The sequence below is a fragment of the Hyla sarda genome, chromosome 9 (genome assembly GCF_029499605.1).
Source record: "Hyla sarda isolate aHylSar1 chromosome 9, aHylSar1.hap1, whole genome shotgun sequence".
Lineage (NCBI taxonomy): Eukaryota > Metazoa > Chordata > Amphibia > Anura > Hylidae > Hyla > Hyla sarda.
The window spans coordinates 163,796,089-163,820,302 of record NC_079197.1 but is presented as its reverse complement, the minus strand read 5'-3'; the positions used below and the strand labels follow the sequence as shown (position 1 = coordinate 163,820,302).

General features: G+C 44.4%; 1 protein-coding gene across 2 annotated transcripts in view; it reads right to left on the bottom strand.

The window, feature by feature from the left end:
* ATAT1 (alpha tubulin acetyltransferase 1) overlaps positions 1 to 24,214 on the bottom strand; it is a 66,819-nt gene that overhangs the window by 39,509 nt on the left and 3,096 nt on the right. For both annotated transcript variants that reach the window (XM_056537875.1, XM_056537874.1), the window contains exons 2-5: positions 20,688 to 20,886; positions 8,421 to 8,481; positions 7,800 to 7,891; positions 1,005 to 1,065 (exon numbers count right to left, since the gene is read on the bottom strand). In XM_056537875.1, the coding sequence (XP_056393850.1) occupies positions 1,005 to 1,065; positions 7,800 to 7,891; positions 8,421 to 8,481; positions 20,688 to 20,782 (309 nt within the window). In that variant the 5' untranslated portion in view covers positions 20,783 to 20,886. The remainder of the gene's footprint in view (positions 1 to 1,004; positions 1,066 to 7,799; positions 7,892 to 8,420; positions 8,482 to 20,687; positions 20,887 to 24,214) is intronic.

Genomic DNA, 24,214 nt, shown 5'->3' with positions numbered 1-24,214 from the left:
AAATTGACATCTTATCTTTATTCTGTAGGTCCATACGGTTAAAATGATCCCCTACTTATATAGGTTTGATTTTGTCTTACTAAAAAAAAATCCTAACTACATGCAGGAAAATTTATACATTTAAAATTGTCTGACCCCTATAACTTTTTTATTTTTCCATGTATATGTATGGGGCAGTATGAGGGATCGTTTTTGGCGCCGTGATCTGAAGTTTTTATCGGTACCATTTTTATATTGATCGGACTTTTTGATCGCTTTTTATTCATTTTTTCATGATCTAAAAAAAGTGACCATAAATACGCTATTTTGGACTTTAGAATTTTTTTGCGCGTACGCCATTGACCGTGCGGTTTAATTAAAGATATATTTTTATACTTTTGACATTTCTGCACGTGGCGATACCACATATGTTTTTTTATTCACACAGTTTTTTTTTTTATTGGAAAAAGGGGGGCGATTCTTCCTTTTATTAGGGAAGGGGTTAAATGATCTTTATTAACTTTTTTTTCACACTTGTTTTGCAGTGTTATAGCCCCCCCTAGAGGCTATAACACTGCACATACCGATCTCATACATAGATCATTGCCGTGCATTGACACGGCAAAGATCAGTGTTATCGGTGATCGATTGCTTAAGTCTGGATTTCAGGCTTGGAGCAATCAATCGTCAATCGGACGCGACGGAGGCAGGTAAGGGGACCTCCGCTCGCGTTCTAGCTGATCGGGACCTTGCGATTTCAACGCGATGGTCTCGATCAGCCCATCTGAGCTGCTGGGAAGCTTTCTCTTTCATTTTAGACACGGTGATCAACTTTGAATGCCGCATCTAAAGGGTTAATAGCGCGCGGCACAACAATCGGGGTCGCACACTATTAGCCCAGGGTCCTGGCTTTCATTAGCCGGGACCAATCCGGTATGACGCGGGGTCACGCCGTGACCCAGCGTTATAGACCAGGCGCAGGGCGTACAGGTACGCCCTGCGTCCTTAAGAGGTTAAGGACTTACCAGAACAAATAACTTCTTATATCCGACCTTGAGGAAACCAATCACAACTCCTCGGCCAGCGCTGAAACACAAGTTAGTGGAAAAAGTCACAGAAAAGAAATGTGGTGGCAGGAGGTAAGAAATAATCAGACATTAAAAGGGGTACTACACTGGAAAAAAAAAAGTTTTTTTTTTTTTTTTTTCTTTCAATCAACTGGTTCCAGAAAGTTAAACAGATTTGTAAATTACTTCTATTAAAAAATCTTTACCCTTCCTGTACTTTTTAGCAGCTGTTTGCTACAGAGGAAATTCTTTTCTTTTTGAATTTCTTTTTTGTCTTGTCCACAGTGCTCTCTGCTGACACCTCTGTCCGTGTCAGGAACTGTTCAGAGCAGCATAGGTTTGCAATGGGGATTTTCTCCTACTCTGGACAGTTCCTGATACGGACAGAGGGGTCAGCAGAGAGCACTGTGGACAAGACAAAAAAGAAATTCAAAAAGAAAAGAATTTCCTCTGTAGCAAACAGCTGCTAAAAAGTACAGGAAGGGTAAAGATTTTTTAATAGAAGTAATTTACAAATCTGTTTAACTTTCTGGAACCAGTGGATTGAAAAAAAAAAAAAAGTTTTCCACCAGAGTACCCCTTTAATCCTTCTAGTACTCATCAGCTGCTACATGATCCACAGGAAGTCATTTTCTTTTTGAATTTCCTTTCTGTCTGACCACACACCTCTGTCCATGTCAGGAACTGTCCAGAGAAGGAGCAAATCCCCATAGAAAACCTCTCCTGCTCCAGACAGTTCCTGAGACAGACAGAGGTGTCAGCAGAGAGCACTGTGGTCAGACAGAAAGGAAATTCAAGAAAAGAACTTCCTGTTGAGCATACAGTAGCTGATAAGTATTGGAAGGATTAAGATTTTTAAATAGAAGTAAATTAGAAATCTGTTTAACTTTCTGGCACCAGTTGATTTAAAAAAAAATAAAAAATTACACTGGAGTACCCCTTTAAAAAGGAGTACCTGTTATCAAACCATGTTTTATAAACTAACTCAGATTATATTCCCTAATTACTCCTAACACACCTCCTGCCCTTTTTTCCGAGCTTTAAAAAAAGCTGCGTATCATACATTTCCCTTTGCTCACACTGTGTGAGCTCCCGGCAGGAGAAAGTGGGCGTTCCCCAGCAGGCGTGACATCATTGAAGCCTGCGAGAGTTGTGCGTCGCCACGCCCTGCACGCACTTCCTGAGTTTGGTCTCCTGCCAGGCCGAGAGGAGACCAAACTAACTGACTTGTGGCGGGGAACAGAACAGAGCCACCTAGTGGCAGTTTTTTTCAATCACATTAAAAACATATAAAGGTTGAGAATTTTAACAGCAAGTAAAGAGCAAAGTGTCTTATAATTACATATGGAACAATATATCAAATGTTTAGTTCGGTGACAGGTACTCTAAGTATAGAATACGTGAAATCAGACAATTAGACCTATTTATTTTAAGAATCTCTCCCATAAAGATCCTCAGTAAGTATACTGTCCCAAATGATTATGCAAATGATACTCATTTTCCTAAATAATTGATGTGAATAACAGTCAGCATAATTCTCATGTTATTTAACTATTAAGAGTACAATTCAAATTTTATTGAACAGACCTTCTAATGATAACAGGATTATTTTTAAATATAAAAGAAATTACAATGCTCTGTTCCAAATTATTACGCACAAGTTTCAAAACACTTTATAGGTTGTAAAGAACTGAAAATTTGTTGTGTTTGCAGCATTTACTGAAATCAAAAGCTATTTCAATCAAACTTAACAACATTTTAACAGGTCACGTTACATTGTAACATAGGACCCCTTATTTGATAGCAGCTCCACAAGTCTTACATCCATTGAACTTGTGAATTTTTCGACAGTTTGTTTGAATTTGTTTGCAAGATGTCAGAATAGCCTCCCAGAGCTGCTGTTTGGATGTAAACTGCCTCCCATCCTCATAGATCTTTTACTTGAGGATGCTCCAAAGGTTCTCAATAGGATTGAGGTCAGGGGAGGATGGGGGGCCACACCATGACTTTCTCTCCATTAAACCCCATAGCAGCCATTGATGCAGCGGTATTCTTTGCAGCATGAGATGAGCATTGTTATGCATGAAGATGATTTTATTCCGGAAAGCATAGCTCTTCCTTCTGTACCAGGGATGAAAGTGGTCAGTCGGAAACTCCACATACTTTGCAGAGGTCATCTTTACACCTTTGGGGACCCTAAAGGGGCCGACCAGCTCTCTTCCCATTATTCCGGCCCAATCGCCGAATGACTGCTCAGTGCCTGAGATCCTGAGATGCCTGAGCAGTCAAGCGGCAGAATCATTGATCAATGGTTTCCTATGAGAAACCATTGAGCAATGTAAAAGATCAGTGTGTGCAGTGTTATAGGTCCCTATGGGAGCTATAACATTGCAAAAAAAAAAAAAAAAAAACAAAGTGAAAAAAAAAATTGTGAATAAAGATCATTTAACCCCTTCCCTAATAAAAGTTGGAATCACCCCCCCTTTTGCAATTTAAAAAAAAAACCTGTGTAAATAAAAATAAAAACATATGTGGTATCGCCGCGTGCGGAAAAGTATGAATTATAAAAATATATTGTTAATTAAACCGCACGGTCAATGGCGTATGCGCCAAAAAATTCCAAAGTCCAAAATAGTGCATTTTTGGTCACTTTTTATATCATGAAAAAATGAATAAATGCAAAAATGGTACCGCTAAAAACTTCAGATGACGGCACAAAAAATGAGTCCTCATACCGCCCCATACGCGGAAGAAAAAAAAGATATAGGGGTCAGAAGTTGACAATTTTAAACGTATACATTTTCCTGCATGTAGTTATGATTTTTTCCAGGAGTACGACAAAATCAAACCTACATAAGTAGGGGATCATTTTAATCATATGGACCTACAGAATAAAGATAAGGTATCATTTGTACCAAAAATGTACTGTGTAGAAACGGAAGCCCCCAAAAGTTACAAACTGAGGTTTTTTTTTTTTCAATTTTTTTTTAGTTTTGCCATAGATTTTTGGGTAAAATGACTGACGTCATTACAAAGTAAAATGTGTAATGATTTTTTAAGGGTAAGGAAGAAAAAATTAAAATGCAAAAACAGAAAAACCCCGGGTCCTTAAGGGATTAACTGTGTACATTTTGTTTACTCGCTGAAAACTTCCGCAATAACCATATTTTTAATGCAAATATAAGCTATCTTGGACTGCACGTAGCAAGATGATCTAAATACGCTACAGACAAAGCATATACAATGGAATTCGGCCGAAGGCAGACATGGTATGTCACTCAGCAGTAGAGAAGAACACTCACTGACGGTATCCCCAGAATCTTTCAAGGGTCATGAAATCCCTGGCAAAGACCCGTCATGGTGTATCGCAGACGCTCCCTGACAACCCAGAAGAAAATAGGCATGCCAGAGGCATACCTCAAACGACTCAATGGAATTTGCCATATCAGGTCCCGTACAAGGTGACAAAAGCAAATAAAGGGTACCCCATATACAGTTCTTGGAAATTAATCTGATAAGAACAGATCTTACAGGCATGTAATAGCTATTGGATGCTAAAAGCAATAGACATTATGGGCAATTCAATTATTAACCACAAGAGGGCGCCAAACACCAAATTGTCTGAGAGACCAGCAGTAAGAGAAGTACTTTTTTAAATTGAACTAAACAGGGTAGAAAAGAGGCGTGGGGAGCAAGGCGCCCCACGCTGTTACTGCCCACATGAACCCCTCAGTGACAGGGGCCACAGGTAAGCACCCGACAGACGTATGAATGACCCTGGCAGCGCGCAAACCTGGAAAGGACATCCCCACATACTCATCCCTTAATGTCTTCAGCCAGCATTAGGCTGAGCGGCATAATGCCAGGCTGCCATAGCAAGGTGAGCAGGGGCAGTGGGGAACTTTGACCCAGGGTACAACCTCCAGGCGCTGGCCGTTGGCGATAAGGGGTTGACGGCCCATACTCTTATGTTCCGTGCCCCTTTGTCACATGTGGGAGATCAGGTAGCGCCATGCTCCTGTCACCCAACTTAGGAAAAAAAACCTAACTAGATGCACTTAACTAGAAAAATTATAGAATAATAGACCAGGTCTGGGAAGCTCCCAGACCTGTGTCTTGTCTCCTACTGACACTAGCTAAAACGGATTACCTCACTTCCAGTGGGCGGGTATATCTTGCCAGGGAGGAGCAGACTTTTTTCCTAGTGTCAGTGCCTCCTAGTGGCAAGAGCATATACCTATGGTCTGTGTGTCCCCAATGAAGAGCGACCGAGAAATTAGCCTTCATGTATTTTTCTGCCCAATGCAGCAGTTTCTGCTTGTGAGCATTGATTAGTGGTGGCTGAATAGAAGGTTTATGCACAGTTTTAAGACTCTGGAGGACTCTACACCTTGATGTTCGTGGGACTCCAGAGGCACCAGCAGCTTCAAATATCTGTTTGCTGCTATGAAATGGTATTTTAGCAGCTGCTCTCTTGATCAGATGCATGGATCTGGCTGAATTCTTCCTCAATGTGTCTATCTGCACAAACCAGTCTGTGCTTTGAATCAGCCACAAATTTCTTAATAGTGTGATGATCATGCTTAAAGGGGTATTCCAGGAAAACTTTTTTTTTTTTTATATCAACTGGCTCCAGAAAGTTAAACAGATTTGTAAATTACTTCTATTAAAAAAATTATTAATCCTTCCAATAATTATCAGCTTCTGAAGTTGAGTTGTTCTTTTCTGTCTGGCAACAGTGCTCTCTGCTGACATCTCTGCTTGTCTCGGGAACTGCACAGAGTAGAAGAGGTTTGCTATGGGGATTTGCTTCTACTCTGGACAGTTCCCAAGACAGGTGTCATCAGAGAGCACTTAGACAGAAAAGAAAAACTCAACTTCAGCAGCTCATAAGTACTGAAAGGATTAAATGGGCACTGTCAGATATAAAAACTTTTGAAATGTTGTAAAGCATGTATAACCAATAGGTTTTGCAATTGCTTTCATTAGCAAAATTTTAGTATTTCATACTGAAAAAGCCAGTCAAAGAACTGCCCCCCCCCCTGCCTCCTGGGATGCATTCCAGTCCTGCTGTGTACACTGCCGTGACACTACGTCATGGACCCACTTCATGATTGACAGCAAGCTGCTCTGCTCTCAGCTCCATCTCTGACTGTGTTTACTTGTCTGCCCTGTGAAAAGAGGAGGGGCAGGTACACACTGCAGCTGGGCTCTCACTGACTGTCTGCTCTGTGAAGAGAGGAGGAGGGGCAGGAACACACTGCAGCTGGGCTCTCACTGACTGCTTGTGTGAAGAGAAGGGGGAGTGGGGCAGAAACACACTGCAGCCGGTGAATAGAGGATTTATTTGTTTAAAAAGTAAAGTGTCCCTGCATGTATGTATGTATGTGTGTATATCAGTGAATATATGAAGTTAATGTGTGTGTGTGTGTGTGAGTGAAATATAGAGGGACTACAATCATGCCTCCAGCTGTTGCAAAACTATAACTCAAAAGGATGTGTGGGCATGCTGGAAGCTGTAGTATTGCAAAAGCTGTAGGCACACAGCTTGTGTGTGTGAGAGTTTGTGAATAGCATAAAACCAGAAAGGAAAGGGTTACTGCTCCCAGAGCAGAGAGAGGGAGGGGGAGTGGTTATCCCGGTGAGGACCCACCCCCTGCCTGTAAATGAAAAGTACTTTCACTTTGCAATCACTCCAAGTAAATAAAGTGAATTCTAAGAGAAATATTGGGCACAGGCACAAAGATTATATGTACATGATCAGGATGAGATACTGAGCAACATAACAGTTTTGCAATTTTTTTTGCTGATCTGACAGGTGCGCTTTAAGATTTTTTTTTTTTATAGAAGTAATTTACAGTAATTCACTTTCTGGAGCCAGTTGATATATACAAAAAAAAAAAAAAAAAAAAAGATTTCCTGGATAACCCCTTTAAGTTGTTGTGAAATATCTAATGTTTTCATACCTCGGCCAAAGCATTGACCTATTTCACTCTTTTCGGCAACACATAGATCATTTTTCTTCCCCATATTGCTTGAAAATGGTGTCTGCTTAATAATGTGGAACACCCACCTTTAGTAGTTTTTCCTTAAAGGGGTACTCTGCTGCTCAGCGTTTGGAACAAACTGTTCCGAATACTGGAGCCGGAAGCTCGTGACGTCATAGCCCCGCCCCTCATGATGTCACGCCCCGCCCCCTCAATGCAAGTCTATGGGAGGGGGCGTCACGCCCCCTCCCATAGACTTGCATTGAGGTGGCGGGGTGTGACATCATGAGGGGGCGGGGCTATGACGTCACAAGCTCCCGGATCCAACATTCGGAACAGTTTGTTCCAAACGCTGAGCAGGGGAGTACCCCTTTAAATTGGGCTCACCTGGCAATCTAATTATCACAGGTGTCCGAGATTGTTTTCAGTGATCAAAAGAGCCCGAGACACAATGTATCCATGAGTTACAGTGAAAACCAAAATATTTAATCTTTGTGACACTTAAATAGAATTTGTATAATAAATTTGGGTGCAGGATTTCTTTGGCAAACATGGACGCCATTACAACTCCCTGCAAAACCCTATGAGCGCTGGGGTGTGTAACACCATACAAGTAGGCAGAATTACCATTATAGGCATTGGGAAAAAAACTATGTGACAAGCTTAATGTAACGGAGGTCACCTCAGCTGTGACGCTGGTCGCCTGGAAACAGATACAACTAAGATAATGGAATTTTAGGACAAAGCGCAGTGCACAGGCTCTCACGTTTTTGCGGTGCAGTCCTTCAGGATGTAGAGGTGATGCTGATTTGTCTGCATCCGAGACGCGCTGGTTATGGGTGCAGGTAATCGCTGGGCCTGAAACAGAAGATTCAGATACTGAAATAACTAGGGATGGACCAAAAAGGTAAATCTAGGCTGTGCTTGGCCAAAAACCGAAACTGAAATTGCATTGCCCTGCCCCGTTTTTTTTTTTTTTTATATATAGTTTGTTAAATTTTATTACATTTTTGGGGGATGTGATGTGACAAAAATCAGCAATTTTAGAGTTTGGGATTTTTTTTGTGTTTACACCGTTCACAGTGCAGGATCAGAAACATAATAATTTAATAGTTGGGACAATTACGCATGTGGCAATACCAAATATGGTTTATTTATTTTTTATATGGAAAACTGGAAAAGGAGGGTGATTAAAAATTTTGATATGAAAGGGTTTTTTTTAAATAGTTTTTTTTTTTTTTTTTGGCCAATAATTTTTCAGCAGCCGAAATTTCAGTGAATCGCTAGAAATAACTTCTATGAAGCGCCTCCTAGGGGATGGAGCCAATATTACATTGTACCATGTGACGGGTCATGGCCTACACATAGCAGGGTAAGGTCACGTTACCTTCGCTGATGCCTTTCCAATCACATCTAGGACGGTCGTGATTTGTCGCTGGGCCTCAGAACTGGAAAATAAAAACATAATGAACTTCATTGGTTATTAATGATATTATTTATTTTGTGACCATTTGCTACATGCAACTGTACCAAGGTCTGCACCATAACAGTACCAGCCACAGTTCCCAGTAATTCTAGCACCACAGTTCTTCGTAATTCTACATTTCCCTCCATTCCAAAGTCAGCAACAGAATCATTCCCACAATTTCAGCACCAGCCACGGTGCCCTCCCAGTAATTCTGGCACCAGCCACGGTACCCTCCCAGTAATTCTAGCACCAGCCACGGTTCCCTCCCAGTAAATATAGCCATGGTATCCTCCCAGTAATTCCGGCACCAGCCACGGTACCCTCCCAGTAATTCTGGCACCAGCCTCGGTACCCTGCCAGTAATTCCGGCACCAGCCTCGGTACCCTGCCAGTAATTCCGGCACCAGCCACGCTACCCTCCCAGTAATTCTAGCACCAGCCACGGTACCCTCCCAGTAATTCTAGCACCAGCCACACTACCCTCCCAGTAATTCTGGCACCAGCCACGGTACCCTCCCAGTAATTATAGCCACGGTACCCTCCCAGTAATTCTAGTACCAGCCACGCTACCCTCCCAGTAATTCTAGTACCAGCCACGGTACCCTCCCAGTAATTCTAGTACCAGCCACGGTACCCTCCCAGTAATTCTAGTACCAGCCACGCTACCCTCCCAGTAATTCTAGTACCAGCCACGGTACCCTCCCAGTAATTCTAGTACCAGCCACAGTACCCTCCCAGTAATTCTGGCACCAGCCACAGTACCCTCCCAGTAATTATAGCCACAGTACCCTCCCAGTAATTATAGCCACAGTACCCTCCCAGTAATTATAGCCACAATACCCTCCCAGTAATTATAGCCACAGTACCCTCCCAGTAATTATAGCCACAGTACCCTCCCAGTAATTCTGGCACCAGCCACAATACCCTCCCAGTAATTATAGCCACAGTACCCTCCCAGTAATTATAGCCACAATACCCTCCCAGTAATTATAGCCACAGTACCCTCCCAGTAATTATAGCCACAGTACCCTCCCAGTAATTATAGCCACAGTACCCTCCCAGTAATTATAGCCACAGTACCCTCCCAGTAATTATAGCCACAGTACCCTCCCAGTAATTATAGCCACAGTACCCTCCCAGTAATTATAGCCACAATACCCTCCCAGTAATTATAGCCACAGTACCCTCCCAGTAATTATAGCCACAGTACCCTCCCAGTCATTATAGCCACAGTACCCTCCCAGTAATTATAGCCACAGTACCCTCCCAGTAATTATAGCCACAATACCCTCCCAGTAATTATAGCCACAGTACCCTCCCAGTAATTATAGCCACAGTACCCTCCTGATAATCACAAGCAGTATAAAGTGTGGTCTAGGATTAGAACAGCATGGCTGCTTTCTTCCACAATCAGCACCAGACCTGTACATAAATATGAATAGGAATAAGCTGTAGTACCACAAGATTGTGTCTGAACACAGAAGTGTGAAATTAACCCTGTGTTGCTCTGTACAGGGCAGGGTTTCCTAGCCGTGGTCAGTCTATTCTGTACTGTGAAAGGCATGGTTTCTTAGCCGCTGTCAGTCTATTTTGGACTGTGAGGGGTATTGTGTCTTAGGGTCTACTTACACAGGCAGAATTTCCACTTGCGGAATTCCACCTTAAATTAAAGCCCATAGACTTCAATGGGATTCCGCACTCCCATTTACACTTCGAAATTTCAACTTGCGGAATTCCGCAAGCAGAAATTCAAAAGTGTGAATGGGAGTGCGGAATCCCATTGAAGTCTATGGGCTTTAATTTAAGGTGGAATTCCGCAAGTGGAAATTCTTCCATGTGAATAGACCCTTAGCCAAGGTCAGTCTATTCTGTATTGTGAGGTGTATTGTGTCTTAGCCGAGATCAGTCTATTCTGTACTGTGAGGTGTATTGTGTCTTAGCCGAGGTCAGTCTATTCTGTATTGTGAGGTGTATTGTGTCTTAGCCGAGGTCAGTCTATTCTGTATTGTGAGGTGTATTGTGTCTTAGCTGAGGTCAGTCTATTCTGTATTGTGAGGTGTATTGTGTCTTAGCCGAGGTCAGTCTATTCTGTATTGTGAGGTGTATTGTGTCTTAGCCGAGGTCAGTCTATTCTGTATTGTGAGGTGTATTGTGTCTTAGCTGAGGTCAGTCTATTCTGTATTGTGAGGTGTATTGTGTCTTAGCTGAGGTCAGTCTATTCTGTATTGTGAGGTGTATTGTGTCTTAGCTGAGGTCAGTATATTCTGTACTGTGAGGTGTATTGTGTCTTGGCCGAGGTCAGTCTATTCTGTATTGTGAGGTGTATTGTGTCTTAGCTGAGATCAGTCTATTCTGTATTGTGAGGGGTATTGTGTCTTAGCCGAGGTCAGTATATTCTGTATTGTGAGGGGTATTGTGTCTTAGCCGAGGTCAGTATATTCTGTACTGTGAGGGGTATTGTGTCTTAGCAGAGGTCAGTCTATTCTGTATTGTGAGGTGTATTGTGTCTTAGCTGAGGTCAGTCTATTCTGTATTGTGAGGTGTATTGTGTCTTAGCTGAGGTCAGTCTATTCTGTACTGTGAGGTGTATTGTGTCTTAGCCGAGGTCAGTCTATTCTGTACTGTGAGGGGTATTGTGTCTTAGCAGAGGTCAGTCTATTCTGTACTGTGAGGGGTATTGTGTCTTAGCAGAGGTCAGTCTATTCTGTACTGTGAGGTGTATTGTGTCTTAGCCGAGGTCAGTCTATTCTGTATTGTGAGGTGTATTGTGTCTTAGCTGAGGTCAGTCTATTCTGTATTGTGAGGTGTATTGTGTCTTAGCCGAGGTCAGTCTATTCTGTATTGTGAGGTGTATTGTGTCTTAGCTGAGGTCAGTCTATTCTGTATTGTGAGGGGTATTGTGTCTTAGCTGAGGTCAGTCTATTCTGTACTGTGAGGGGTATTGTGTCTTAGCTGAGGTCAGTCTATTCTGTACTGTGAGGTGTATTGTGTCTTAGCTGAGGTCAGTCTATTCTGTATTGTGAGGTGTATTGTGTCTTAGCTGAGGTCAGTCTATTCTGTATTGTGAGGTGTATTGTGTCTTAGCCGAGGTCAGTATATTCTGTATTGTGAGGTGTATTGTGTCTTAGCTGAGGTCAGTCTATTCTGTATTGTGAGGTGTATTGTGTCTTAGCCGAGGTCAGTCTATTCTGTATTGTGAGGTGTATTGTGTCTTAGCCGAGGTCAGTCTATTCTGTACTGTGAGGTGTATTGTGTCTTAGCCGAGGTCGGTCTATTCTGTACTGTGAGGTGTATTGTGTCTTAGCCGAGGTCAGTCTATTCTGTACTGTGAGGGGTATTGTGTCTTAGTCGTGGTCAGTCTATTCTGTATTGTGAGGGGTATTGTGTCTTAGTCGTGGTCAGTCTATTCTGTACTGTGAGGGGTATTGTGTCTTAGCCGAGGTCAGTCTATTCTGTACTGTGAGGTGTATTGTGTCTTAGCCGAGATCAGTCTATTCTGTACTGTGAGGGGTATTGTGTCTTAGCCGAGATCAGTCTATTCTGTATTGTGAGGTGTATTGTGTCTTAGCCGAGGTCAGTCTATTCTGTATTGTGAGGGGTATTGTGTCTTAGCCGAGGTCAGTCTATTCTGTACTGTGAGGGGTATTGTGTCTTAGCCGAGGTCAGTCTATTCTGTACTGTGAGGTGTATTGTGTCTTAGCCGAGATCAGTCTATTCTGTACTGTGAGGTGTATTGTGTCTTAGCTGAGGTCAGTCTATTCTGTACTGTGAGGTGTATTGTGTCTTAGCTGAGGTCAGTCTATTCTGTATTGTGAGGGGTATTGTGTCTTAGCTGAGGTCAGTCTATTCTGTACTGTGAGGTGTATTGTGTCTTAGCTGAGGTCAGTCTATTCTGTATTGTGAGGGGTATTGTGTCTTAGCTGAGGTCAGTCTATTCTGTATTGTGAGGGGTATTGTGTCTTAGCTGAGGTCAGTCTATTCTGTACTGTGAGGTGTATTGTGTCTTAGCCGAGGTCGGTCTATTCTGTATTGTGAGGGGTATTGTGTCTTAGCTGAGGTCAGTCTATTCTGTACTGTGAGGTGTATTGTGTCTTAGCCGAGGTCAGTCTATTCTGTATTGTGAGGTGTATTGTGTCTTAGCCGAGGTCAGTATATTCTGTACTGTGAGGTGTATTGTGTCTTAGCCGAGGTCAGTATATTCTGTATTGTGAGGGGTATTGTGTCTTGGCTGAGGTCAGTCTATTCTGTATTGTGAGGGGTATTGTGTCTTAGCTGAGATCAGTCTATTCTGTACTGTGAGGTGTATTGTGTCTTAGCCGAGGTCAGTCTATTCTGTATTGTGAGGTGTATTGTGTCTTAGCAGAGGTCAGTATATTCTGTATTGTGAGGTTTATTGTGTCTTGGCCGAGGTCAGTATATTCTGTATTGTGAGGTGTATTGTGTCTTAGCCGAGGTCGGTCTATTCTGTATTGTGAGGTGTATTGTGTCTTAGCCGAGGTCAGTCTATTCTGTACTGTGAGGTGTATTGTGTCTTAGCTGAGGTCAGTCTATTCTGTATTGTGAGGTGTATTGTGTCTTAGCCGAGGTCAGTCTATTCTGTATTGTGAGGTGTATTGTGTCTTAGCCGAGGTCAGTCTATTCTGTACTGTGAGGTGTATTGTGTCTTAGCTGAGGTCAGTCTATTCTGTATTGTGAGGTGTATTGTGTCTTAGCCGAGGTCAGTCTATTCTGTATTGTGAGGTGTATTGTGTCTTAGCCGAGATCAGTCTATTCTGTATTGTGAGGTGTATTGTGTCTTAGCCGAGGTCAGTCTATTCTGTATTGTGAGGTGTATTGTGTCTTAGCCGAGGTCAGTCTATTCTGTATTGTGAGGTGTATTGTGTCTTAGCCGAGGTCAGTCTATTCTGTATTGTGAGGTTTATTGTGTCTTGGCCGAGGTCAGTCTATTCTGTACTGTGAGGGGTATTGTGTCTTAGCTGAGGTCAGTCTATTCTGTATTGTGAGGTTTATTGTGTCTTGGCCGAGGTCAGTCTATTCTGTATTGTGGAGGGGTATTGTTTCTTGGCCGTGGTCAGTCTATTCTCTACTGTGGAGGGGTATTGTTTCTGAGCTGCTGTCGGTCTGGTTTATATCCCCGAATGATGAACAATTAACCCTTCTCAGACATTATTGTTGGGCTCAAACATACAGAGGAAATCAAAGTGAAGTTCCACATTCATGGGGGGAGATTTATCAAAACCTGTGTAGAAGAGTGGTCCAGTTGCCTATAGCAACCAATTAGCTTGCTTCTTTTCTATTTTTTGGCTATGGGGGCAATATATACAGCCATGACCGTAAATGTTGGCAACCCTGAAATTTTTCTAGAAAATTAAAGGGGTATTCCAGGCAAAACCATATATATATATATTTTTTAATAGAAGTCATTTACAAATCTGTTTAACTTCCCGGAGCCAGTTGAGATATAGAGATATATATATATCTCAACTGGCTTCGGGAAGTTAAACAGATTTGTAAATGACTTCTATTAAAAAATCTTAATCCTTCCAATAGTTATTAGCTTCTGAAGTTTTCTGTCTAACTGCTCAATAATGATGTCACGTCCCGGGAGCTGTGCATGATGGGAGAATATCCCCATAGGAACTGCACAGCTCCCGGGACGTGAGTCATCAGAGAGCTGTTAGACAGAAAACAACAACTCAACTTCAGAAGCTAATAACTATTGGAAGGATTAAGATTTTTTAATAGAAGTCATTTACAAATCTGTTTAACTTTCCGGAGCCAGTTGATAAACCGGTATACAGTGACCCCCCGACCTACGATGGCCCCGACATATGATGAAATCGACATACGATGGCCTCTCAGAGGCCATCGCATGTCGATGTCAGCATCGACATACGATGCTTTTTTATGCTATCCGGCAGCGCCAAATGCTTAAGCTGCTGCCGGATAGCAGCTTAATGTTCCCCATGTGGTGCGGCAAGTATTACTTCCCCCTCCACGATGCTCCGGGGTGCCCTCCGGGTCCAGCGCTGGTCTTCCGGTGTCTTCTTGGCCCTCTCCGATGACGTCAATACACTGCTGCGCACGTCATCCAATAGGAATGGTGTACGCAGCGGCGTAATGACGTCGCTACGCAGGCCCAGTAAGGCCTTGCGGAAGACAGAAGAGGACCGGAGAAGACAGAAGAGGACCGGAGAAGACAGCAGAGGACCAGAGAAGACAGCGGAGGACCGGAGAAGACAGCGGAGGACCGGAGAAGACAGCGGAGGACCAGAGAAGACAGCGGAGGACCAGAGAAGACAGCGGAGGACCAGAGAAGACAGCGGAGGACCGGAGAAGACAGCGGAGGACCGGAGAAGACAGCGGAGGACCAGAGAAGACAGCGGAGGACCAGAGAAGACAGCAGAGGACCGGAGAAGACAGCGGAGGACCGGAGAAGACAGCGGAGGACCGGAGAAGACAGCGGAGGACCGGAGAAGACAGCGGAGGACCGGAGAAGACAGCGGAGGACCGGAGAAGACAGCGGAGGACCGGAGAAGACAGCGGAGAGCCCAGCGGAGGCCCGGGATCACCATCGGGAGCGGCGGGGACAGGTGAGTACAGCTTCCTATACTTTACATTGCACGAATCCCTCAACATACGATGGATTCGACAAACGATGGCTCGTTTGGAACGAATTATCATCGTATGTTGAGGGACCACTGTATATATTAAAAAAAAAAGTTTTGGCCTGGAATACCCCTTCACAGTATTTCTCACAGAAAAAGTAACATGCAGTAACATGTTTTGCTATACACATGTTTATTCCCTTTGTGTGTATTGGAACTAAACTAAACAAGGGATGAAAAATAGAAAATTTTACATAATGTCACCAAACTTCAAAAATGGTCTGGACAAAATGATTGGCACCCTTAACTCAATTATTTGCACACCCTTTGGAAAAAATAACTGAAATCAGTAGCTTCCTATAACCATCAATAAGCTTCTTACACCTCTCAGCCGGAATGTTGGACCACTCTTCCTTTACAAACTGCTCCAGGTCTCTTATTGGAAGGCGCCTTTTCCCATCAGCAATTTTAAGATCTCTCCACAGGTGATCAATGGGATTTAGATCTGGACTCAATGCTGCCACTTCAGAACTCTCCAGTGCTTTGTTGCCATCCATTTCTGCTTTTTGACGTATGTTTGGGGTCATTGTCCTGCTGGAAGACCCAAGATCTCGGACACAAACCCAGCTTTCTGACACTGGGCTGTACAGTGTGACCCAAAATCCATTTGTAATCCTTAGATTTCATGATGTCTTGTACACATTCAAGGCCCCCAGTGCCAGAGGCAGCAAAGCAACCCCAAAACATCACTGACCTCCACCATATTTCACTGTAGGTACTGTGTTCTTTTCTTTGTAGGCCTCATTCCGTTTTCGGTAAACAGTAGAATGATGGGCTTTACCAAAAAGCTCTATCTTGGTCTCATCTGTCCACAAGACATTTTCCCAGAAGGATTTTGGCTTACTCAAGTTCATTTTGGTAAAGTGTAGTCTTGCTTTTTTATGTCTCTGTGTCAGCCGTGGGGTCCTCCTGGGTCTCCTGCCATAGAGTTTCATTTCATTTAAAATGTCGACGGATAGTTAGCACTGACACTGATGCTCCCTGAGCCTGCAGGACAGCTTGAATATCTTTGGAACTTGTTTGGGGCTGCTTATCCACCATTCGGACTATACTGCGTTGACACCTTTTATTAAAAGAAAACAATTCTGTCCACGCCCAGGGAGATTAGCTACAGTGCCATGGGTAGCAAACTTCATGACAATGTTACACACTGTGGACAAAGGCAAATCTAGATCTCTAGAGATAGACTTGTAACCTTGAGATTGTTGATATTTTTCCCCATTTTGGTTCTCAAGTCCTCAGACAGTTCTCTTCTCCTCTTTCTGTTGTCCATGCTTAGTGTGGCACACACAGATACACAATGCAAAGACTATGTGAACTTCTCTCCTTTTTATCTGCTTTCAGGTGTGATTTTTATATTGCCCACACCTGTTGCTTGCCCCAGATGAGTTTAAAAAGAGCATCACATGCTTGAAACAATCTTATTTTTCCACAATTTTGAAAAGGTGCCAATAATTTTGTCCAGCCCATTTTTGGAGTTTGGTGACATTATATCAAATTTTTTCCTCCTTTTTTTGGTTTAGTTTCAATACGTACGAAGGGAATAAACATGTGTATAGCAAAACATGTGTTACTGCAATCCTTTTCTGTGAGAAATACAAAATTTTCATAAAAAATTTATAGCCCCCCCCGTAGTGTCTATATATCTTTCCCCGTCGGCGCTCCTATATAGATATGGCCCCTGCAGCGCTATTTGACTTTAAAAACCCCACTGGGAGCCCTGAATGGCCATTCAGGGCTCCCGGCAGGGTATTTAAAAGAGAAAGTAAAAGTACACTCTATACATCGCAAGGGAGCGAAGCATACCGCCCGCTCCAATGCTTAAATGGGCACTGTCAACAACCTTTTTTTTAATATGCTGTAGTACAACATCTCTGTAGTACAAAACATCTATAATATATATCCATATATCCATCCATATATGACGTGACGTCATGACTGAATTAGGACAGATGCCGGCCGGGCAATCAATCCTAATTTAGTCAGCCTGCGCTCACTCCCTGCCAGTCAGACAGGTGGGAGCGAGTGCTGCGAATGCAGAGGCTGCGCGCACTGGCTCACTGGCCTTGCGCGCAGCCCGTCCCCGCCTCCGGCAGGGATATCTTATATGGCAGGTCGGCGATGCTCCTATACTCCTCCTCCCTGGGTAGCACATGATCTGCTATACAGGGAGGAGGAGACCCCGGAGCAGCCTGCCGTGCTATTGGCCGCTCATCTATGCGCGCTCCAAACAGGAGCGCAGCATAGATTAGGTGAGGGCGGAAGTCGGCTTCCGGAAGAGCAAGAGCCGAGCAACAGAAGAAAAGACCTTTATAAAGGTAGGAAACAATTTTTAAAAGGCAGGGAGGGGGTTAGGGATAGATTAGCAACAGGAAGGGACAGAAAAAAAACTTCTGACCACATTGGGTCTCAGAAGTAAGACCCCATGTGACCAATCCCTCAGCCCCTGTACTACTACCCCCAACATGGAACAGACTGTTCTATGATTGGGGTAGTAGTACAATCACTAATGTAGTCTCCCCAGCCGCCCGCAGACTCCTGCAGCCGGGGAACTACTACTCCCATCATGAAAACAAGCCTGTTCCATGATGGGGGTAGTAGTAGTCCCATAGCACTGCAGGAGTCTGCTGATGTCACCTCTTCTGAGGTGCATTTATTAACGGGGGCAGACGGCCGTGTGAACAAACCCTTACAGAGGCCTGTGAAAAATGAAAGAAGAAATCTGATTGGCTGCTATGAGCAACTGCACCACTCGTCTTCTACACAGGTTTTGATAAATCTCCCCCCCATGGTATCTAAACAGCTGCAAAAGTGTAACTTCATGTCACACTGCAACATACGGACCTAGCCTTATACTTTCATTTATAGCTGACACACAAATCGTACCGGTGACCTGTCCTGTAGACTGAGGCGACTTCTGCCATAGACAAGTAATTTCCCCTAACCCTAAAGGTGCCCCCCACCACCACCCACCTATCTTCAGGTTTTAAAGGGGTACTCCGCTGCTTAGCGTTTGGAACAAACTATTCTGAACGCTGGAGCTGGCGCCGGGAGCTCGTGACGTCATAGCCCCGCCCCTTCACAAAGTCACACCCCGCCCACCTCAATGCAAGTCTATGGGAGGGGGCGTGATAGCTGTCATGCCCCCTCCCATAGACTTGCATTGTGGGGGGCGGGACGTGACATAATGAAGGGGCGGGGCTATGACATCACCTATGAGCTATGAGCTCCCGGGGCCGGTGCATTGCCGTGGAATGAGATTTGCCATAGAATGAGATGGTCCGCCTCCATCACATCCTATTGGCTCTCTCTTGTCACGTGACATATTTAAACGTCACGCATCGATGCGCACAGTAGTGTCAGTTTGGCTATCACAGGGAGAGGATCTCCTCACCCTGTGATAGCTGAAGCTGTACGGAGCTCTCATGGCCTCTGTGGCCCGACAGAAGTTCACACATGTACGCAGCTCATACGGCTGGCTCATATACATTTACTGTTGATCCACAGCGCTATCGGGATCCCTATGCCCGATGGCGCTGTCATCAGAATCCCCACGCCCGCAGCTCTACACCCCGTCCCCCGCAGCTCTACTCCCCGTCCCCCGCATCTCTACTCCCCGTCCCCTGTGAACGCTCAGGGAGCGATCCACAGCGCTATGGGGATTCCTACGCCCGATGGCGCTGTCATTAGTGTGCGTCCCCGCGAGCGCCCCATGCCCGCAGCTGTACTCCCCGTCCCCCGCTGCTCTACTCCCCGTCCCGTTAACGCTCAGGGAGCGGGGAACAGAAAGTAGAGCATCGGGCGCAGGTAAAGTAGTGCTGCGCATGCGCAGCACTACGCGAATAACTTAACCTGCGCCCGATGCTCTACTTTCTGTTCCCCGCTCCCTGAGCGTTAACGGGACGGGGAGTAATGCTGCGGGGGGCGGGGAGTAGAGCTGCGGGCATGGGGCGCTCGCGGGGACGCACACTGATGACAGCGCCATCGGGCATAGGGATCCCGATAGCGCTGTGGATCAACAGTAAATGTATATGAGGCAGCCGTATGAGCTGCTTACATGTGTGAACTTCTGTCGGGCCACAGAGGCCATGAGAGCTCCGTACAGCTTCAGCTATCACAGGGAGAGGAGATCCTCTCCCTGTGATAGCCAAACTGACACTGCTGTGCGCATCGATGCGTGACGTTTAAATATGTCACGTGACAAGAGAGAGCCAATAGGATGTGATGGAGGCGGACCATCTCATTCTATGGCAAATCTCATTCCACGGCAATGCACCGGCTCCAGCGTTCGCTGCTCAGAGTTTGGAACAAACTGTTCCGGAGTACCCCTTTAAGCTGGCCATACACATTAGAGGAAAGTGGGCCGAACCCGCCAATTTCAGTCGAATCAAGTGACCATGTAAAGTTCATGGAGGCCTTCTGGCTCTCTGATGATATCGGCGGGAAAGACGGGTTGGGCGTGCTGGATTTGAACTGCCCAACACATTTGTTTCCCCGAGAGATAAGGAACTGCAAGAGCAGCGACTTACCTCCCCTATCCAAATTCACAACACATGACCATTAGGTGATGCTGAATTTTTTTTAAATGCATTGGATCGGTGTTTCACAACCAGGGTGCCCTCAGCTGTTGCAAAACTACAACTCCCAGCATGCCCGGACAGCCAAGTTGTAGTTTTGCAACAGCTGGAGGCCCCCTGGTTGGGAAACACTGCATTGGATGAACAAGAGAGACAACTATTGAAGATGCATGGGTGCATACCGGTCCAAAACAAACAAACAAAACACTTTTGTAATGCCCAAGGTCAAGCATAGGAAATCTTTGGCACTGCAGATGTTTTAGACTACATCTCCCATGATATTTTGGCAGCATTTTGGCTGTAAGAGTATCATGGGAGATGTAGTCCACAACATCTGTAGTTCTAAGGGTTGCCTACCCCTGTCCTATGGACATGTCGAAAGTCCCCCCCCCCGTAGGCACTTGCAGATGACTAGAATGAGAGGCCACACGCTCAACAGATTTGTAAATTACTTGTATTTAAAAATCTTAATCCTTCCAGTACTTATCAGCTGCTGTATAATACAGAGGAAGTTGTGTAGTTCTTTTCTCTCTGACCACAGTGCTCTCTGCTGACACCTCTGTCCGTGTCAGGAACTGTCCAGAGCAAGAGCAAATCCCCATAGCAAACCTCTCCTGCTCTGGATAGTTCCTGACATGGACAGAGGTGTCAGCAGAGAGCACAGTGGACAGACAAAGGAAATTCAAAGAGAAAAGAACTTCCTCTGGAGCATAAAGCAGCTGATAAGTACTGGAAGGGTTAGGATTTTTTTTTAATAGAAGTAATTTACAAATCTGTTTAACTTTCTGGCACCAGTTCATTTAAAGAAAAAAAATGTTTTCCACCGGAGTACCCCTTTAATGCCCCCTCTTAAGTCTTTTCATAGGTAGTCACATGTCCCAGGAGCTCAAAAGCTTCACCCCTGAGGAAACATCCCCTTGCAGCGGTATCAGCCTACATACCTGGAGATAAGCGGCCGTCGCTGTGGGATAAGAGTGTGGTCCAGCTTGCTGATCGGCTCCAGGAAGATCTTGTGTATGTCAAATTCGAACTCCATCTTGGTTGCGGAGGCTAAAGGGTTACCCTATAGTTCCCGAAGACGCGTCTGCAGTTGGTGTCATATCCCACCTATGCCTTCTGATGGAACATGGAGGAGCCCACCTGTAAGTGACAGAATTTCAGGACATTAGTCATTGTCTAGAACAGGGTTTCCCCACCGGTCTGCCTCCAGCTGTTGCAAAACTACAACTCCCAGCATGCCCGGCCAGCCAACGGCTGTCCGGGCATGCTGGGAGTTGTAGTTTTGCAACAGCTAGAGGTCCACAGTTAGGGAAAAACACTACTGCGACGACTAGAGTTGAGCGAACTTACAGTAAATTGGCTCGTAGCGAACCTCGCAGCTCGGCTGTTGATTACTTTAGTCTGCGTAAATAGTTCAGCTTTCCAAGGGCTCTGGTTGCCTGGAAAAGTCCCCGATGACAGTCTTAGGTCTCCTGGGTCTGTATCCACCTTTTCCAGGCAACTGGAACCCTTGGAAAGCTGAACTAATTTATGCAGGCTAAAGTAATCGACAGCCGAGCTGCGAGGTTCACTACGAGCCGATTTACTGTAAGTGCGCTCAACTCTAGCGATGACATTAGATCAGAGTGCCATAATTAGAGATGAGCGAACTTACAGTAAATTCGATTCGTCACGAACTTCTCAGCTCGGCAGTTGATGACTTATCCTGCGTAAATTAGTTCAGCTTTCAGGTGCTCTTGTGGGCTGGAAAAGGTGGATACAGTCCTAGGAAAGAGTCTCCTAGGACTGTATCCATCTTTTCCAGCCCACCGGAGCACCGGAAAGCTGAACTAATTTATGCAGGAAAAGGCATCAACTGCCGAGCCGAGAAGTTCGTGACGAATCGAATTTACTGTAAATTCGCTCATCTCTAGCCATAATGTATCCGTATGAAATCACATGTGACCATGATATTGCTCACATTTTAGAGTTTTTGGTGAAAAAATGTCCTTGCTGAATTCCCATGTGGATCAGAGCCCTTTCTGCCTTATGGTAAACGGAGCAGAAATGATGCTGAACGAGGCAAATAGGAGGCGAAATTAAAAGTCCCATTGACAACAATTGGATACGAGACTATGGCGCATGAGCTCAAGGGTAACCATACACTTCGGGCTCATTGCCATGTGTGGCTGTGGTGTATAGCGCCCCTAATGGCGAAATCTGACAAAGACAGCACGCAAGGTCTGATCGCCACTCTAGTTAAGTCAGTAGAGTGTGGAATCTCCGATCCTAGTGACCAGGACCCTGGTGCTTTAAAAGGGGTACTCCAGTGAAAAACTATTTTTTTCTTATCAACTGGCTCCCGAAAGTTAAACAGATTTGTAAATTACTTCTATTAAAAAAAAAAAAAAATCTTAACCCCTTAAGGACGCAGGACGTAAATGTATGTCCTGGTGAGGTGGTACTTAACGCACCAGGACGTACATTTACGTCCTAAGCATAACCGCGGGCATCGGAGCGATGCCCGTGTCATGCGCGGCTGATCCCGGCTGCTGATCGCAGCCAGGGACCCGCCGGCAATGGCCGACGCCCGCGATCTCGCGGGCGTCCGCCATTAACCCCTCAGGTGCCGGGATCAATACAGATCCCGGCATCTGCGGCAGTTCGCGATTAAAATGAACGATCGGATCGCCCGCAGCGCTGCTGCGGGGATCCGATCATTCATAACGCCGCACGGAGGTCCCCTCACCTTCCTCCGTGCGGCTCCCGGCGTCTCCTGCTCTGGTCTGTGATCGAGCAGACCAGAGCAGGAGATGACCGATAATACTGATCTGTTCTATGTCCTATACATAGAACAGATCAGTATTAGCAATCATGGTATTGCTATGAATAGTCCCCTATGGGGACTATTCAAGTGTAAAAAAAAATGTAAAAAAATGTAAAAGTAAAAAAAAAAGTGAAAAATCCCCTCCCCCAATAAAAAAGTAAAAAGTCAGTTTTTTCCTATTTTACCCCCAAAAAGCGTAAAAAACATTTTTTATAGACATATTTGGTATCGCCGCGTGCGTAAATGTCCGAACTATTAAAATAAAATGTTAATGATCCCGTACGGTGAACGGCGTGAACGAAAAAAAATTTAAAAAGTCCAAAATTCCTACTTTTTTAATACATTTTATTTAAAAAAAATTATAAAAAATGTATTAAAAGTTTTTTATATGCAAATGTGGTATCAAAAAAAAGTACAGATCATGGCGCAAAAAATGAGCCCCCATACCGCCGCTTATACGGAAAAATAAAAAAGTTATAGGTCATCAAAATAAAGGGATTATAAACGTACTAATTTGGTTAAAAAGTTTGTGATTTTTTTTAAGCGCAACAATAATATAAAAGTATATAATCATGGGATCATTTTAATCGTATTGACCCTCAGAATAAAGAACACACGTCATTTTTACCAGAAATTGTACGGCGTGAAAACAAAACCTTCCAAAATTAGCAAAATTGCGTTTTTCGTTTTAATTTCCCCACAAAAATAGTGTTTTTTGGTTGCACCATACATTTTATGATATAATGAGTGATGTCATTACAAAGGACAACTGGTCGCGCAAAAAACAAGCCCTCATACTAGTCTGGCGATGAAAATATAAAAGAGTTATGATTTTTAGAAGGCGAGGAGGAAAAAATGAAAACGTAAAAATTAAATTGTCTGAGTCCTTAAGGCCAAAATGGGCTGAGTCCTTAAGGGGTTAATCCTTCCAGTACTTATCAGCAGCTGAAGTTGAGTTGTTCTTTCCAGTCTGACCAGTGCTCTCTGCTGACACCTGTCTGTCTGTCTCAGGAACTGTCCAGAGCAGGAGAAGGTTTATGGGGATTTGCTCCTACTCTAGACAGCTCCTGAGGCAGACAGAGGTGTCAGCAGAGACCACTGTGGTCAGACAAAAAAGAACAACTCAGCTTCAGCAGCTGATAAGTACTGGTAGGATTAAGATTTTTTAATAGAAGTAATTTACAAATCTGTTTAACTTTCTGGAGCCAGTTTATATGAAAAAAAAAAATGTTTTTCACTGGACTACCCCTTTAAAACACTTATTCCCTATGCAGTGGATACAGATGCCTGCAGTTGGAATACCCCTTAAGGGTACGTTCCCACCTGGCGTATTTTGTTGCGTGTTTGCTGCTGCGTATTTTCCTACCCATTTACTTCAATGGTAAATAAAATACGCAGCAGCAAATACACCAGGTGGGAACGTACCCTTAACCTCTAAGGTAACACAGGGTGTACCTGTACACCCTTACCGTTTGCAACTTAAACTATCATGTAGAAAAATGTATCCCCTATCCAAAAATAGGGGATACTTTTTTGATTGCGTAGGTCTGACTGATGTGATCCCCGCACGGACCCCGGCTCTCCATGGGAATCCCCTGCACGAAGCGGCAGCCTATAGGCTCCCTTCATGTAGCTCTAACGCTATAATCTCTGGCTCTCCCA